The 20010-nt window shown below is 30.2% G+C and overlaps 2 protein-coding genes across 3 annotated transcripts; both read left to right on the forward strand.

Moving 5' to 3' along the window:
• The first annotated feature begins 562 nt into the window (after positions 1–562).
• On the forward strand, positions 563–4942 carry LOC132938593 (putative mediator of RNA polymerase II transcription subunit 12). The gene is made up of 5 exons (XM_061005509.1): positions 563–589; positions 686–892; positions 1049–1192; positions 1331–1503; positions 3512–4942. The coding sequence occupies exons 2-5, from the start codon at positions 866–868 to the stop codon at positions 4731–4733; spliced, it is 1566 nt and encodes a 521-aa protein (XP_060861492.1). The 5' UTR covers positions 563–589; positions 686–865; the 3' UTR covers positions 4734–4942.
• Positions 4943–9646: 4704 nt separating this feature from the next.
• On the forward strand, positions 9647–13300 carry LOC132938345 (cuticle protein 19-like). Of its 2 annotated transcripts, none has more exons than XM_061005127.1 (4): positions 9647–9805; positions 9882–9992; positions 10288–10542; positions 12703–13300. In XM_061005127.1, exons 1-3 carry the CDS (start codon positions 9794–9796, stop codon positions 10516–10518), a joined length of 354 nt encoding a protein of 117 aa, XP_060861110.1. In that variant the 5' UTR covers positions 9647–9793; the 3' UTR covers positions 10519–10542; positions 12703–13300. The 2 variants fall into 2 exon arrangements, with proteins under 2 accessions (XP_060861110.1, XP_060861108.1); XM_061005125.1 differs by having other exon boundaries at positions 12716–13300.
• Positions 13301–20010: the final 6710 nt, after the last annotated feature.

A 20010-nucleotide genomic window follows, 5' to 3' on the forward strand; every position in this document is an offset into this window, starting at 1 on the left:
ACCTATGGAAAACCATTGATACACTATTGTATAAGTATATGTAAGATGTCACATAATATTCTTATTCAATAATATTGCAATAGTTGATATACAGTGCAATGTATCATTGTAGATTTGAATATTTTAATGTAACAAATACCTATGGTCTACAAGTTAATATTATTATTATTAGGTACCTATATTGTCAATTAGGCAAATATTATACCAACAATATTTATATAGACGAAGAGGATTATATTTTAACGTTAAAGGTGTTTGTTCTGAATTAATTTCAAGTGCAGTATAAATACCTATAACAATAATACATATTATAAAAATATATTTATATAATATGCGTATAGTCACCTCCTGTATTGATTGTAGTTATTTCGGTTCAAATACATATTATTATGTATAATGTTTCTCTTTCCTATTTGATATGCAATTCTCTCATTTAGGACTACGAAAAGCCTCTTATTGATAATTGGTCACGGACACATATCTAAATATTACCAAGGTCGTGTGTCTGTTGCATACGAATCTTAATATCCTTAAAAACTGATCATTTCACCGATTATTAGTTGCACGGTGAACACAATCATGGTTTGAGGTAAAACGGTAGTTTTTTCGGCATTAGTATAATATAATCAGAATGAGATTCATCAATATTATAACATAGTGATTTATACGCGATTTATTATTTTAGCACAACGCTATACGAACAGGAAACGCGATTCCAGAGTTGCCGATTTGAAAACCGGTAAAACCGTTACTCGTCCATATAAGGTGCAAATAGTTACAGTATACGCTAAGAATTTAGAAGAAAAAATAATTATCATAAATACAACCGCAAAGCGACCAGTAGTCAGGCCTCAGCAGAGTAAAAATGGTTTCACGCATCGGCTACGTTCAAGTGAGAAATGTCATGTTTGTTTAATATTATAACTATATAACTACGTGTCCTAATAATATTAGATCATATAATTTGTACTGTAATTTTTTCTATTAATAATTAATATTGTTGATGATCGGGCTCGATTGATTCCGTGTTGCATATTATATAATACAGACAAGACTCGATGCGGTAGTGCAGATGTTTGTATGGGTGGTGGTGATCGGGTTGATCACGCAATCGTTCGCAGACGACACAAAAGTCCGCGACAAGAGACAGTTGGAAAACGAATGGGCGTCCACGTCGAAAAAAGATCACAAAGTAAGCAGAATAAAAAATATTGCGCGAGTGAACCGAATAAAAATTCTAAACAATAATACTATAGTGTATAGGTTAGGTTAGGTTATTTTTCGATTTTGAGTGATATTTTTACGGCCGCATTTCTTGTCGATTTTATAGGGACCGAACACTTACGAATTTAGATACGACGTGGAAAATGCGCCAACAAACAACATACAATACCGTATGGAAGAACGTCACCCCAACGGGAGCGTTGTGGGAAGTTACGGGCAAGTTCAACCTGACGGTAAAATTAGAGTGGTGTCCTATGTTGCGGACAAAGACGGTGTAAAGTAAGTGCATACCACTAGTCTTGGTAATTTCGAAGATCTTCTTAAAACGATATATATCAGTTTTGTCACCTATGACTTTAAAATACGGACTCTACGTTTTTCGTGTTGTTGATATTAACCCTTATAATCTATTTGATTCACTAAAAACCATTTTTTTTGTATGTTGTTGCCATTAGTTACGGAAAATAAAATAGTTTTTATAATATGATAGGATATAACTTTAAACCTTTGATTTTATATATGGTAGATATATATATTATTAATTAGGTATAGCTGATCCTGCACGGCGTTGCCCGTGACAAATTAAATACAAGAAAATAGACGTAGTCTGCAATATAAATTGTATTCATTGGAGACAAAAACATTATGTGTATATATGACTTTATATAAAATAAAGGTCATCAACCATTATAATATCAGTTATTATTTTGTGGCACAGAATATTATTATATTTTAATAAAAATAATTAATTTGCGTATGATATATATGACCAACCATCTAAACAACTTCTGCAGCACCGATTCGTTTTGCCCTATTTTTATTTTATTACCGATGCTGCATACTTACTTAAAAAATACTATGTTAATTGTCTCATATGTTTAGGTCCGCGCTCGTATATTTCAAATAAATATACAATGGAAGTTTAAACAACTGTTTACACCTAGTTTATTTTATTGGCGTATCTACTTGTCATATTTTTTTATTCTACATGTTTACTAAAATATATATTTCTATTAAAAACTATTAAAAATTATTTAAAGACCCGAAAATAGTCTAGAAGTAGTTTTGATTTTTTTAACTTATTGCTCATACATTTTTGGTAAAGATAGTAATAATTCAATCAGATGCGATTTATATATTATATAAATTTATATAACTAGCAAAATGGTTATTATTTATTGATTAGGTCGGTGCAATCTAATTCGTTTTATATTATGTACTTATTAGGATCCATGCGATCTGTTAAAATACATTTTACTTGTTTAAATTATTCTGAATATCGTCGCATTATAGAAAACAACCTTGCCTCATATATTATCATCACAATGGGTTTAGGTTATAATACATTTGAGTAATTTTATTCTCTATTATAGCTAGAGTGATGATATTTATATTTTATATGTGTATTCGTATTAAATATTTAAATATAACATTACTAAATTAGTTATTTTCACTATTTTAATACTTTAACAAAATAATAATTCCCATACCTTAAAAAATATTTATATTTTTAGACCATTGCACATTTGCACCCACCTACCTATATAATTTAATACCTACCTAATATATTATAATTTAAATACTATAATATCGGTTTTTTTTTAAATTATTAGAACTTCAAATTAATATTATTTTAAAAATAGGTAATTATTATTGATACAAATGTAAAGTCCTTATTTGGCATGAATTAAACTAATTCAATAAACGACAAGACATTCCCAAAGGCAGATAAGACCATGCTTGTATGAATTTCCAAGTTAAAAATTTCAAAAAATGTAACGAATCTACAATACTACATATTCTTTAGTTGTATTTTTGATTTAAACCTTGGAATTGAAAACTATGAACACGTATTCTTGAAAAATATCAAATATCGAATCAATTTCATTGTATATTCCAATTTATTGTGGAACGATTAGTTTATCAAATCCCTTACAAAAAAAAAAAAAACAATAATTTTCTGTACTTAAAGAAATACAATATTTGTGTCGATTGCAGTCACCAAAGTTTGTAATCATTGTTGGTTGATTGATTATTCGCTTATATACGACGTGTTACACAACAATTAATTATAGAATTATTACTAAAATTTCGGTATCCACTTACAGATCATAGTAGGAGTTTGTAAAATGATTAATGACCTAGGTGTTTAAGCAAGTTTTAGAATTCCAAATGTATTTTATATAAATCGATTGCTGGAATAGTTTATTAGGATCAAGATTGTTTCAAATTATATCTGTTCAGAACACATTATAATTAAGATACTGATCCCGATCGTTTTGCGCAGGGCTTACGTCAAGGACAATGGCGGGGGCGATCAGTACGTGGCTGAAGGATCTAGTTTGGACCCCGTGCAGCGGGTCACGTCACAGATCATACAAACGGCTGTAAAGTCACAACAACATAAGTCACCGTTGCATGACAAGTATCACCGCCCGACGCCGAGCACCGCGGCCGCGGCCGGTCAACGGGTGGATACGGCGCACGCGTATCACCAGCAGAGGACCAACGTGGACCCGGCCACATTTCGGCCGGAAGACTCACCGGGCTTCCAGGAAACCAACCAGCCGTTCGTCGGCGATCAGCTCAAGGACAAGTTACAATCGTCTTACGCCGAGTACCGAGTCGGTCCTCCTCAGCAACCACCGTCGAATCAACTGGTACAGAATTCCGCGGTCCTACCGCCCGTGGTCCCTTATAACCTGCAGCAGGCCACCGTGCCGGCGCAGCAGCCGTCGCACTACGTGCTAAACGTGCCGCCACTGCCCTCGCTGGGCGATAACTCACCGCTACCGCTACTGCCCGGTCAACAGCCCCTGCCCATCACGCCCGATCGGGGGCCCATCATGATACAACTCCAACAACCGCAGCAGCAGCCACCACCGCCCAACTATCAGCAACAACAGAACTATGTGCAGTATCAGCCCACGCAGGTGCACCAACAACAGTTGAGGTTGCCTCAGGGTCAACAGCAATTGCTCCATCCCAGTCAAGTGCAACAATACCAACAACAGCCGGTAAGGGTACAGCCGCCAGTGCACTTACAGCAACACGTCCAGTTGACGCCTAACCAGCAGCAGACCGTCCAATATCAGCCACAACAAGCCAGAGTGGTGTCGCAACAGGCGGTACCGCCTCAATACATTCAGCAGCAGCACCAGCAGCAACTGCAACAACAGCAACTGCAACAACAGCAGCAACAGCAACAGCTTCAGCAACAGCAACAACAGCAAAAAGTCCCGTACCAGCAGTCCGTCATGCAACAGCAGTACCCGCAACAGGTCAACATACCGGCACACCCTTCGCAGCTGCAAATCAGGGGTAACGTACAGCAGCACCACGCGGTGGTACCGATGCAATACTTCCACCAGCCAAATCCGGCCACCACAGTGGAACAGTACCGGCAACAGTTGCAGTTGCAGGCGGCTGAATCGCAGATATTTCCGGTCTTCGTGTCGCCACCGACTAATAGCGTTTTCGATTTCGAAAGAAAGCGTTTACGGTTTTAAGGACATTTGCCAGTGTAATATTATTATCATTGTGTCAATAGCAATAAACACATATTTCGTTTAGGTTTGATTGTTTTTTCACATTGATCTGATGCGTATGAATATTATAATTATATATATTATGTACAAACGAATTTTTACAAATGTAATATAAATTATAATATTAAATGTATTTGATGAATATAAATTTACATTTTTTATGACTGTAATTATTTAATTATTATGTACAATATTTTAAGACGACGTGGCGCGATGCACGATCATTGAGATTCTCGCTACCGTGGTTGTGACTTGCGAGTATTAGTACTAATATTATACTCACGACAAAATAACTCGGTTTATAAAAAAAGACATATTTTTTTGTCAGCAGTTCTATTGAATGTTTTCTTCAATATAAGTTATGTACATCAATGGTAAAATGTTGAAAACAAACCGAATCCGCGAGACGAATCGAAATAAGAATAATAATCACGTCGGCGGAGTTCGTAAAAAAAAAAGAAAAAATAATAAAACAATATCACTACGATCTTGTGAAGGTTTATAAAATAATATGACATGACACCCCCGTGCGCCCTACCGTATAACGATATTATTTATTTCGATTTTTTAAAATCTTCAAATTCCGCAAAAAAAAAAAAACCATTCTCCTCGTCCGTCGTAGCTACCCCCACACCCGCTGTTTACTATAAGTTCCCCACTATATATACACCCATTACCTATATGATATGGTGTACACGTTCCCTGCTGATGAGATACGCCAACTACGCACCGCAATGGTACAATGTGTACAGTGTGTGTGTGTGTGTGTGTGTGTGTGTGTGTGTGTGTGTGTGTGTGTGCGTGTGCGTTATCAATCATTGCGTGATGTGTTAGGTTTTCGTAGAATAACACAAGGCCGCCGTGCTCAATCACGCCTTGTTAAATGTATTTTGGCGGTTTGCACAACCCGAACGGAGTATAATATACGGTCGACGTGTATAGTTGTTGCGATTAGCCATGGCGTGCGGCGAATGATCCGTTCACAGTTAAGACGGTAGTTTCGACACATTTTCCTATCGTTGTTCTCTCTCGTTCGTCGAACATGTCATGCCGAATTTATGTTAGTCCACAATTTGGAAACGCCATGCCCGAATTTATTACTAATGCGCGTTTACACCGCCGCGGCACGTTGATTAACGATGCCGGTAAACAAATCTAACCTAATTATAAATATCGACCAGTGTTACAAATTATATAAATATGTATAATATGTGTGTATTGTGCATGTTCGTTTATTAGGTTTTTATTTTAATAAAAGAAGAACTCTTCGACCACACTATAATATAACATATATAATATATTATATGCATTATACGTATATTATTATCCTATATAAACTTCATAGAAGTCTATAGGCACTCAGTCTCTAGAAAACAATTATGCATACGCTATTCAGTGTTCATCCACCCGTATGGTCGAAACCCATTTCCATACAATAAAGTTTTGGTCGTAATAATCTCACGAAGCATTTTAATGTATTATATTGTATATTTACACAAATTTATTTGTAAAATAACCAAATTATCCCCATAGTCACTCTCAACATTCAGTATTTGCCATTTTTAGCTTATAATTCAGTAAAAGTCAATTTTTGTAAAACTTTCAAATAAAAAATATTCCTATTTAGAAACGCAATGATTAAATATTTCATGTAATGTAAAAAATAATTCATTTTTTAATTTTTGATTATAAATTTATACATTTCTTCTAACTTCTTTATTAATTTTTTTCACCCACGCACAATAAACAATTTAATTATAACTTTGTTGTCATTATAAAAGTAGACAACATTCATCAACAAAAAATATCAACCCATACAAATCTATTGAATATCTTTTTATTAATTTTTGTTTGTGTCACGTACGTCTATTATAGATTTTTAATCAAAGAAATATCAACATCAAATAATTGATATAGGGCGAATTCAAAACTGTATTGAACGTATCCTTGCAGAATATCTTTGGACGAATGAACCTTGAAATTACCCCGTAGTCTATAGGTTATAAATTGTCTGCCCAAATGGAAAATCTTATGACTTAAAATTCTTAATCAAATTCAATTTCATCAATAATATAGGCTGTTATAAGAGTTAAAATATAAGTGTTAGCTATATATTTTTTACCTACTACGTTTGTGTGATTACATTGCACAAAAAGTTAATTGACACCAGAGCATATTGTTGAGTATTAATAACAGAAAAATACGTATTGGTAAATACTACATTGATATCATCGAATTAAAATGTGTAGTGTTGACAAGTAAAGAGACGCCTATAAGGTTTATTGCTTTCGTGATATATATATATATACATATTATATACCTAATTAACAATTGTACATGGTTGAATGGTTATGCTTGTCAATATGAGTAATAGGTATACACTAACATAGGCACATAGTCATTTACTACATTCAATAAATAGTAATTTTTTCATCATTGTCAAGAGTTTATACATTTTATTATCAATTTAAACGATGTTATTGAAAAATAAATGAAAAAATGACAATGTATATTTTTAAAGAAGAAAAATATATGTAGGCCGTTCAATTTTTATTGAAGGTCACTAAATTACAACATCAAGCTCCGTAATTTAAAATGTATCTTTTATAAGAGTTATAATTATAATTTTATTTATAATAGAAGAATTATTTATTTACGTATACACATAAATGTTACGGTAAATGATGTTATATCGGAAAAAAACGTTATTCGCCGGTCATTAACATTATTTAGCAATAAATGTGGGAATTATCGTTATTTTCTGGCGAATAACGATAATAACCGTATGATATGGGAAATGTTGGTTATAAAATAATGAAATATCCACGAGATATACTAGCAGTTGACACCCAAGTTGAACATGACTTATACAAACTCTGTAAGTTAATTCTTAATAAAAATATTTCATTAAAATTAAAATAAATACATTATATTAAAAATAATTAATATTTCTTTTATAGTGTACGGAACATGGTTGTCTTAAGTACAATTCTACATGCTAAGAAATAGCTGCTTGCTAAGAAAAACTATTTGACATGGACAATGTGATCAAATTAGCAGACGGTAGACAGTTGACACTGAGGGAAGCATCTAGTAATAGTTCTGTTGCGGGCCCTCAAGGGTACCAGCGTTTCCATTGCAAGACTGGTTGCAAAATAAACGTATTGTGCCTGTCGTGGGGGTGGAAAGTTGTGTAACAGTAAATGTCATGGCAGTACAACTTGTAAAAATAAATAAATAATAATAATAATGCATATTTCTATTTTTACCTAGGTACATCATTTTTCAAATTGTAGTATTTGAGACTCACGTGCGTCGTGCATATATGGTCTAGAACATTAATTACCTGTGTATTTGGTAATTAACGTGATTCTCCGGTTTATAACGATAATTACCTATATAATTGGTTAATAACGTTAATAACCGGAGAATAACTTTAATTTCCTTAAACGTCATTTACCGTAACATATATATTAACTAACCTTAGATATTTGTTTATTAAAATTTAAAAATGAATCGTATTTAAGATAAACTAATCGTCAAAACTCAAAATAAATTTTGCAATAATAGGTAATTAATATTTCTTTATTGAATTTCTTACATTATTATAATTTTACTATAAATTTAATTAAATTGTTTTTACACCCAAATTAATTTTTAATTTGAAACAAACGTCATACCTTAATTTATTTATGAATTAAGTTGAGGTGTAGTAAAATACTTAAATATGCTATGGTATATTATTTGTTTATAAATCCCTACCGATGAGATTATAAGAATGAGTACTTAAATAGTTAATAATATATGCCTTAACATTCAAAACAAAGTTATTAGTTAATTATTTATTACTTTTCATATTAAAGTATAGTAGTATAAAATCTAAGTATGGACAGCAAAGATATTATTAGATCTTTGCTCAATAATACTTTGCTAAACGTGAACTAATCTATTATAATATTATAAATAAAAAACTATTTATTTTGTTTTAAAATAATAAATAAGCATCAAAATGTTAAACATATAATCTAGTCAAAATTTGTCATTATTATGATTTTAAATATAAATAATCTTATAATATAAAGCAATCTTTAAGATCAAATGCTGGTTTTATATAGACAATATTTTTATTTTAAAAGTAAGTAGTCGTTTAGAAAATCATACTAAAAATATGCTTAATAGCAAGTACATTTGTGTTAATATTATGGTAAATATTTAAGTTTATCATAAACAAAAAAACAATTATAATGAATACAATGTCATGTTTTTCACAAACTAAATTGTTCTTACTATACATATACTAATTAATAAGTATTTTTATTTTTTAAGAAACCTTTTATAATATAATATAGAATGTAAATATTATTTTGTGGTTCAGCTGTTTTATGTTTAACTTTCAATAGATCGTAATAACTTATGAGTGGTACATAATAATGTTACATAAAATATCGGTTGATAACTATCACCATTTATTTTGAACTAGAAATAAATAACTATATAATAATATACGTGTGCAATGCAATATTACGACCCTACTCGTACAATGACACACATTTTACCTACACATACAGACGTGCTGGACGGGGTTGAACAATTGCTGAGGCGCATAATATAATAATCCATTTAGGAAACCTCCATACCACTTTCAAAGAAAAAAAAGATAATGACTAAAATATAATAATGACTATAATGGACACATCCTATGGACCGTTTCGCCATGTAAACAAAATACTGTGCGTTTATTGTACAGGTGTATATTATACCTACAATATATAATATTATATCGTTATGCAATGTTTTGAGTTTGCAACACGAACGGTGTGAAAAGAAGTGGAAGACTGCGTGGAACGACGTAGTTATATATAGCGTTGATCGTACAACGGAATACAATAGATTCTCGCCATCAATCGATCTAGAACGTGTTAGAGTTCTTAGCCGTTTTTTGATCGTCCTCTGTACGACAGTTTAATATTATTATAATTACCTATACAGTGGGTTTTTGTTTTTTTTCAACGTCAAGAAAAATGTTGTCCAAGGTACAGTGTCAGACCATGTTCATTCGAAATACATTTTATCCGTCGATTAAACTTTTCTTTTTTTTTCTCACTAAAGGTTATTGTCGGTTCTTGCGTCCTGCTGTACGTCAGTTTTACGGTCCAATCATATCCTCAAGGTTACGGCGGCGGTGGCGCACACGACGACGACGACCACGTGGACTACTATGTGGGTATCACCATATTATGGTTTTATAGTACCTAAAATGTATAAAATCAATGCGGTATCATCAACACTTCTTACTTCCCTATAATAATTATAATATCATAATAATGTGCATCTGTGTACACTCTCAGTCGCTGTCGTGTGAAAATCCGGACGAGAGCACATTACTATTATCAATTTATATAATCATCATTTTCTAAACACTTTTCTAAATGTAGGACGACGACTTACAAAATCATTGCATAGAAAAAATCCACTAACGAGAGTGTGTGTGTGTGTGTGTGTATGTTTCCCGCAGGCTCATCCAAAGTACTCTTACAAGTACGGCGTGCAAGACCCGCACACCGGCGACTACAAGACCGCGCACGAGTACAGAGATGGCGACGTGGTGAAGGGGTCGTACAGCGTGCATGATCCCGACGGTACACTGAGGACCGTCGAGTACGTGGCAGACAAGGAAAACGGTTTTAACGCGGTCGTCCACAAGAGCGGTCACGCCAACCATCCAGACCACTACGAACACTATTAAACAGCCAAATGTGACGATTACGCAGTATGTACACCAACAATATTATTACGCCTATACTAAGTAGTTGTATTGTTATTGTTTTTAATTTTTTTTCCACTTGGGTTCTCCGCTCTATTTTCCTGAAAAACGCCACGCAAAGGTAGGATATTGTACACCGACGTTTCGATCGATTCGTCGCTCGTCGTTGCTTCGTGAAGAATATTATCCCAGTTTTTCCCTATAGACTATAGTCGGTCGCGTCAGCGTTGAGCGTTTAAAACGAGTATTATAAACCCTTGAATTCAATTCGTAGTTAATCGATTATTTTTCATTTGTTGACTGTTGCAGTTAGTTTGAAGATCCGATTTCGTAACGAATCTTAACAATTTCTATGAATACTAGAATACAATAACTTATTATTTTATTAAATAATAAATGATATACTATGGTGAACGGGAACTTAGAAGTGTATAACACGATTTTATTCTGTATCTAGTGTATCCGTCATCTATTAATCCTACCATGATTTCGAGTTTTATGTTTAAGTACCTATTTAATATGGGTAATGACAAATGGTTTATTACTTATTATACTCTTATAGTTTAACATTATAATATTAAATTATTATAATTCTTTATCTTCTTCTTCTTAGAGTCCATCGGCCATTAAGACCATCCCGTCACTCATCAAATCCTCCAATTTTCGCTTTCAGTTGCTCATGTTTTCCAGTCTAGTCCTCCATATTAAGTGACTCTACGTCTCTTTTAACTATACCAGCCCATTTCGAAGTATTATAACTATAATGTATGATTTACTATTATTAACATTTTGCATTGATTACAGTTTTATAGGTAAGAATGATTCTTTGCTTATAGCTACTGATGGTTTGACCTCAACTATTTGAGCTTCCATTCAATTTTTATAGCTAATAGAATCGGGCCTACTGAATACAATAGAAGAATTGTTTGATTCGTAGACCAATTCGTGGGGAGGGGAGGGGGGTGTCTCAAAAATCAACTCACTTTAGCGCCTCAGCCACCAACACCAAATTATTTGAAGTAATTAAATTATGTTTAATAATAATTAAATTATTAAATTATTAAATTGTTTATGAATTGTTGTTTACATGTTAGAATCTGAATTTTCATCACCTGATTTTTATATAACATCATTTAATTATTTCAAATCATTTGGTGTTGATGACTGAGGCGCTAAAGTCAGTTGATTTTTAGACAACCTCTCTCCTCCTCCGAGCTACTAATCACCCGATTTTTCTATCGTATTCAGCAGGCCCGATTCTATTAACTATAAAAATGTCAAGGAACCTAAAATTGGTGAGGTCAAACCGTCAGCAATTATACTCACAGAGTCTATTTGAAAATTATAAGAAAAAACAGTCAACATAGACTAATAATTTATTATACTATTATTGATAATAATTGGTCAACAATTAATAATCCGTTAATGTAAACTAATTTTTTTTTCATTTACTCTTGATACTAGAAATTAAAATTAATATTAGTCAACTATTGAACTATAACTATTATGATCATTTTTTATTATAAATATTTCTAACTTTCTAACTTTATCTAATGTGTGATTTGATTGTTTAATGATACAGGCCAAGTCACTTTTCATAAATTTTTGATATTCAAAGTTAACATGGTATAATGATTAATGATAATGATACCTAACAATCTTTATTACGGAAATCAACTTCATTTACAATAATAAATAATAATATTTATAATAACAGTTTATAATTATTAATAAATAACCTATGCTACAACAAATTAAAAATAACATGAATTATAAGTTTTGGATTTTTATCTTTTTAACTTTAAAAATGATTTTACCTTCTATAAAAACAAAATAATAACTTAAACTGTATATAAATAATAAAAAATAATGAATTGTAACTAATGTAATTAGTGTTACAGTTAGTGAATAATATCTAACTTTAAAGCACATTTGGTTGTGCCTAGTTTAAAAATAAAAACATAGGCTTTAAAAATAAACTGGTTAATCTTGTTCATAATTTATTATACCATAAAAATATTTAAAATATAAAATTATGACTATGATTTGTATATAATTGCGTCGATTATTAAATATAATAATGTAAATAAACATTAGTATTTATGAAAAATATATCAAATAAATCGTACATTTAATTATTAATTTTAAAATTATCCACATTAATAGATTTTACTTTCAGATGATTTACTCCGATCTAATTATATATCATATATGGCTTATAACTTCCTATGACTATACTCATTTTCCAACAATAAGGACACAGGAAAACATTTAGATAGCAATCTAGTCCTTAATTTAATTGCTTTGACTTATTTGTCAGCACAACTATCACACATATTATACTTTTATATTATACATATTATAATCATTACTATTATATTATTATTTTTATATTATTTATATATTTTTTTATTATATAATATAAGTTATAACTCATGTATAATGACGGTATGTTAAAGTGTTACTGTGTTAGTATAGTACACCATTATTGTTACTATACAGTACATTATTCTATATTGTATCGTATTACTGTTAGTATAATGTAATAATACTCCTTGTATTTATAATAACTGATATACATTGTAATTAATATATATTATTTTATAATTTTATTACCACAAATACATAACACGTTTATTTACAAAGATCTACTTTTTTTTCTTAACGAATTCATGTGTGACCGTCGCACTGAGAACTAGTTACGTTTATTTTAGAAAATTACTATTGTTATATAAGTAAAATAAATAAATGTTTGAGAGAAATATACTGGCTATATCTAATTGGGTCTTTACGCATGACAGATAAAAATCGAAGACAGATTTGATAAACCAATATTATTGACTATTGTTATGAAATAATCACATAGTTCAACATAATAATGTTGTTTAAATAAAACCCCGGAAAACGTTGGTAAAAAGTAACTGTATATTAAGGCAACTTCATGTGTTATGTGTAATTTTATTCTCATTTTATATTATGTTATTATATTATTATATTGTAATGGAATTATTTCATTTCGATACATATAATTTACTATATACACTATACATACCTAGTTTAACTATAACACGTAAATAGTTTAAACAATTTATATAATTTAAAAATAATTTTGAAACAATTTCAATGGGATTATAAGAATGTTTTCAATTTTTTTTATTATAATTTTTATAGTTTCCTTGACTTAGTCATCTGAATTTATTGTTAAATGTATACAATAGGTACAATTTTTAACATCAGGAACAATAGATGTCAATTTATATAATGTAAATAAATAAAGATAATAATATAGTTTCAACAGTACAACGATGACGTTAACAATGATCTAGCCGATATAATATATCAAAAGTGTATAAAATAACAAGAAATTATAAATTAATTTCACACACTCCAAATACAAGAGGGTATTTATAGCTTATTTTTAACCCCTATAATAGGTAGCTAAAAGGTAGCACACACATTAATTTTTTTCAGCTAACAAATAAAAACTTAGATTCTGAACGGACCGATGAATAATATATTGATTTTAAAATGATGTGTTTTTTTATTTTTTATTTTTGTTTGTGTTTGCAATCACCGTTTGGGACAAGAAAACTGCTTCAATTTTCTTCAACGGTATCTTGTTCGATGGGATAGTGAATCTAGTATAGTAGAAACTTCCCAATAGTTTTCAAAAGCACGGGGAAAAACAAAATAAAAATTTAGGAAAAACGGGAATTTTTATGCAAAATCGGTTTTCGACAAAATATGTATATATGACTGTATAAACATTCAATTTTCACTGAATATTTATAATAGCATTTTCTATACACGATACAATTTTCGAAATATTTTGACTTGTTTTGAGCTGATTACGAACATATTAAGTTTCCAATTTTTAGTTTTTTTTTTTTCGATTATTTTTTAAATTGATATGGGTACAATCTATGAGGGATCTTTTATAAATTTGTCATGTTTTATGATGGGGCAGAAAACTTTATATTAGTACTGAAAAAAATACTTGAAAATTTCAAATAACTAGGTATAAAAAGTATACAATTAATCTAAATATTTAAAAAAATTCACTAAGTATACAATATAAATACAAATTATAATTTAAGTAGTAATTGAATAATTTCAAGTTTCTATCATTAATATTTTTTGAATACCTAATACTAAATAACAATAATATTTTGAGTATAAATCGTTATTATACGTTTAATATTTAAACTTCAATCGCTAATAAAAAAACATATGTGGCTGTTTGTTAAACTTTTTTTTTAAATCTGTAGTAAGAAAATTGTATGAGGAACCTTGTTTCAATTGTAAGCCTCAATAGTTGATAAACGAATTTTGTAAAATTCGTGCTTTTAAGTTTAAACGCTAATAAATAGAAATACATTAAAAAGTTGGGTAAAAGGACATTTCCCCCTGACTATATTCGGTCTAGTAGGACATTTCCCCCCAATATATTTTTGATGCAGACATTCCCCCCCCCATTTTTTTAAAAGTTAATTATTGATTAATAATATTTAATTATAATAATAAAATATTATTTATTATTTAATATGAATGTTTTTTTTTTAAATAAAATATATAAAATAGTTTTTATTTCCATAAATATAATAGATTATAAATGTATATGTTTGATCAACTGAACTACTTACTTGAAACAATAATAATTTAAAAAAAAAAACAAGTAGACATAAAGTAAAATATAATTAATAATTAATAAAAATGGTTAAAAATTCCAACATAAGAATGATACATTTTGTAAAAAACATTTGAATTCTGATTCTTTGTTATTTCTTAACTTATATTTTTTAGCCTTTGTTCATATTTATTTTTTTATTTTTTGTTAAAACTGTACCAGTTTGAATATTTAACAATTTAATGATTGCTCGTGAATTTGATTCAAGTAGTTTAGTAGATCAAAAATATACATCTATAATTTATTATAGGTATTTATGAAAATATTAGACAATAGGCATATATTCTTATTGAATGATAATATATTTTATTAAACAGTAAACTTTAAAAAAAATGGGGGGGGGGAATTTCCGCATCAAAAATATATTGGAAGGGGGAGAGAATGTCCGCGATTCAAAAAGTTGTGACCTTGGATATTTGATATTTTTATGTAAAATTTAATTTATGAAGAAAAAAACGACAAGGAAGTTTCCTAAACATTTTAAAAACTAAATTAAAAATACCATTATGAAAGTACTATTGATCTACAATAAATTGCACTGTAATAATGTAATGGTAAATGTAATGTAATGGTATGATTATTGCGTTAACATCACGCCGCGTTGGTGCACGTGCGACGAATAAGAATTGAACCAACAGGACAGCACTGGACGGCGGTAAGTACGTTGTACAGCAGTTGAACGCATTGCTATCCAATTGCCAAACGACGCGACAGCACACTTGTGGCTTGCTCTAACATGTCGCTGAGAAAAACCGTGTCGGTTAAGACGACGATGAGCCGGGAAAACGGTGGCCGCGAGTTGTAGAAACGTTACCTACCGGGCGTCCGGGCGGCAACTTGTTTGAGGTGACCGTCGGCAAGGAAGACTTCAGTGACAATGGTGCGATCGGCTTATTCAGCGACATGAGTCGCATAAAATGTAAGAGGGAGTCATCTGCTACGTATGTAGGACCTAGTACCGAGCCCTGTAGAACCACAACATGTGATCAGTCTGGAGGTTCTTTCTTCCCATATTAGAATAGCTATTTGTCAGTGAGCTAAGAACAAAGCATCAGAACGAGGTACTCATTAGTCAAAATCATATTATTATAATATATTATACATACAAAGATATTTTAAAATACAATGTATTCGGTAAAAGATAATTTAGGCTACTGGTATGCTGTAATAGCGCGTGTAACAGTGACGCTTGGCGTTTTCGATCGATTTTTCATATAAAACAGTTTAATTCATATTTAATACTGTTCGAGTTTATCACCCTAGGGAGTTAAGTCCTGTTGTTCGTGCTTGCTCGTTACTCGTGTGTTTCCTACAATGAATTTACTACAGTGAATTTAACTAAAAAAACTCAACTGTTATTACTTAACGGAGCATATACTATAATTTAAAACAAAAAACATTAAAAAAAAATTAAATATGCAATATTAATTGGATTCATCCTTTGATATCTCAAAAGTTGCTCCAAAGAAGATTTCAACGTTATACATAAATTTGAGTAATAGCGAAAACAAATTTTACAATAATTTTCATATGCCTGTCAAGCAGTGTTTGGAAGGAACGAGTTCCAAAAGGAACGAATTCCTGAAACGAATTCCTTTTTAAAGAACGGCACGATGAACGAATTCCTTTTTATAAAGAACGAGAAAATGAACTAGTTCTTTTTTTCAAGGAAAAATAACAAAATTGTTCGTTCCTTTCTAGTTCCAATAATTTACACAGATAATTATGTAAATAATTGAAATTAAGATATATATTTTTTAATGAGTATAATGTATATTGCTAATTAGTGATCGTTAACGAGTATCGACGTTAAGACAATCGACATACGTTGGCCAACAGTTTAATTTTGAAGAAAATCTCAAAATAGAATTTTAAAATATGTACCTACTTGTAGTTATATATTATAATTAAAAATTAAAGAAGTATGCATATGAAAAAGAACATAAGTGATTAAATAAGAATTTTTATTTTGTTTGGAACTAAAAAAGGAACTCGTTCATTTTCCAAAGGAACGAATTCTTTTTTTTTTTAAAGAACAAGGAACGGAACGAATTCCTTTTTATAAGGAACTTGTCAAACACTGCTGTCAAGTCGTTTGATGAATATTTTTTGAAAATAAAAAGTGAAATAAAAATTAAAAATAGTGACCATGCTTCGATCTGTCTTACAGAAAAACTACATTGTATAACAATAAAGTATGTATATGTTCAAATAATAATAATCAATTACTTAATTATTCAGTGATTTATTAATAAAAGTATAGGTAAATAGTAAAAAAAAAAACTATAAAATACAGAAAAAGAAATATAACCAACATTATTAATATTAATGTTTCTGTGTACCACGTGAAAATCACATATGGAAAATGTCTGAAACTGTGTTGGAATTTGATTAAATATTTTAAAACAATCCTTGTAATCACTATAATTAGGTATACTTATGTACTACTTACAGAAGTTTTAGATTCTGAGTGGAGCGATGAATGGTGTATTGATTTTACAATTATGTTTTTTTCTTGCCTGCATTTTGACAAAATCGGATATTTAAAAGGAAAATAATCAATTTTAGCTACCATCTCCGCTCAGAATATTTTTTCCTCGTATACAATATTACAACGATTATTTATTCATCGTTGAATTCAAATTTAACATGATATCCATCACAGTGACATATATACAATCACAAGAAAGACTTGACACGATGACATGATGACACCTAATATACAATCCTCTTTTTTTATTTAAATTGAAATACCTATATAAAGTTGGGGGGGGGGGGGGTACCGCTATGCTATACTGTAGGTTTCAAATGGGTCACACTATCACTGTTATGAATTTATTAGATTTGAATTCAATGATATAAAATCATAGTATACGAAAAAGGATTCTCAGCGAAGACGGTCTCTCGACTGTCAAGCCTTATAGTACTAAGTATATTTTATGATATTAATATTAATTTTAAAGTATTTTATTTTACTATCAGCCATATACCGTGTGTCCCAAAAAACAGGGGCCACTTTACCACTCATTACCATGTAAACATTTTTCAATTCTGTTTGCGGGACATTAAACTAGACCAGTCATTCTCAAAGTGGGCGATAGCGCCCCCTAATGGGCGTTGGTGGTCTTCAGGGGGGCGGTAGGATGCCCGAAGGAATTTTGGGGGCGTTGAGTTAGGTTTAGGGGGCGATACAAAAAATTATATATATAAATATTATAATTATATTATATTAAAAAAGTCTCATTTATATATTTATACATATATTAATACAAAATGTTATATAGTAAATCTATATTTATTAAAACAAAATCCTTTTTCAATTTATAAATTTTATATTTTGAATTCATAACTTTTTTAGCATGATTTTAATAAAAATAATTTTAATGTGAATAATTTTAATTATAAATGTTTCGTTTTAATAAAAATACTTTTAAGTATGAAAAAGTATGCGTTTTAATTGCTGTCATCCAAAAAGCTAATTTAAAATGTATGTTAGAACTCAGAAATTAGATATAGCATATTTATATATTATAAATTGTAATATCTATTTTTAAAAGACATAACAGATGCTAAGTTAATTTTTTTTTTTTTTGGGGGGGGGGGCGCTAGAAAATTTTTGATTCTCAAAGTGGGCGTTGGATGAAATAAGTTTGAGAACCTATGAACTAGACGAATGGATCGTAAATTTCTATGACTTACAATGTTTTTAACTCGTGTATCTTGCGCATGCGCAATAAAACTTACATTTTTTTAAATGGCAACCTGTAATTTAAATACCATATTCGGGTTCATCGATTTTTTTCAAGCCATTTTGATGCATCAACTTGTGTCTTAAACCCAAAATTGACTAAACTAGAGCTAAGCAGAATTAAAAAAAATTAAAAATGTAATTTAATTAATTTTTTTTCTAACTGTATGTACTTATTTTTTTATTCTAAACACCATGAAACAAACAATAAAAATTATTATTATTAAACTAATTAACTATTTACTATTTATCTTATTTTATTATTACACATTATGAAAATGCATATGGTCTTAATTGGCTGAAACCAAAAGAGAAGAAGTGTATTTTTGTTTCCATCAGAATTATAATTAAGTACCCATCTATTAAAAGAATAATGAGCATTGATGTTTCTAGTTTTGTAATCTACCTATAACTATTAAAATGTCATTAGCTATTTTTATATTAGGTATTATGGAACTCATTATCAGAGTCATGTGTCAATAGTAAATAGTTGATTAGTTTACTAATAATAATTTTGATTGTTTGTTTCATAGTGTTTAGAATAAAAAAATAAGTACATACAGTTAGAAAAAAAAATTAATTTATTTTAATTTTTTAATTTTTTAAATTTTACTTAGCTCTAGTTTAGTCAATTTTGGGTTTAGGACACAAGTTGATACATCAAAATGGCTTGAAAAAAATCGATGAACCCGAATATGGTATTTAAATTACAGGTTGCCATTTAAAAAAATGTAAGTTTTATTGCGCATGCGCAAGATACACGAGTTAAAAACATTGTAAGTCATAGAAATTTACGATCCATTCGTCTAGTTTAATGTCCCGCAAACAGAATTGAAAAATGTTTACATGGTAATGAGTGGTAAAGTGGCCCCTGTTTTTTGGGACACACGGTATATATATCAGTACACCAATAGAGTAGATTTTTAATTAAAGTATGTAATACATATGAAAAACCATTGAACAATCTGAAAATTTTCGATTTGTTCGTAATTTTGTTAATATTTTAACTTTAAATAGGTAGGTTACTTATAAAAAAATG

Source organism: Metopolophium dirhodum, chromosome 2 (genome assembly GCF_019925205.1).
Source record: "Metopolophium dirhodum isolate CAU chromosome 2, ASM1992520v1, whole genome shotgun sequence".
In the NCBI taxonomy this organism is placed as follows: domain Eukaryota; kingdom Metazoa; phylum Arthropoda; class Insecta; order Hemiptera; family Aphididae; genus Metopolophium; species Metopolophium dirhodum.

What these genes read in the sequence shown, in the direction of transcription:
- LOC132938593 (XM_061005509.1), top strand. Translation starts at nt 866, where the DNA reads ATGGTTTCACGCATCGGCTACGTTCAA. An exon ending in CACGCATCGGCTACGTTCAA is followed by an intron (nt 893 to 1,048) that starts GTGAGAAATGTC and finishes TATATAATACAG; the next exon opens with ACAAGACTCGATGCGGTAGT. An exon ending in GCGGACAAAGACGGTGTAAA is followed by an intron (nt 1,504 to 3,511) that starts GTAAGTGCATAC and finishes CGTTTTGCGCAG; the next exon opens with GGCTTACGTCAAGGACAATG.
- LOC132938345 (XM_061005127.1), top strand. An exon ending in ACGACCACGTGGACTACTAT is followed by an intron (nt 9,993 to 10,287) that starts GTGGGTATCACC and finishes TGTTTCCCGCAG; the next exon opens with GCTCATCCAAAGTACTCTTA.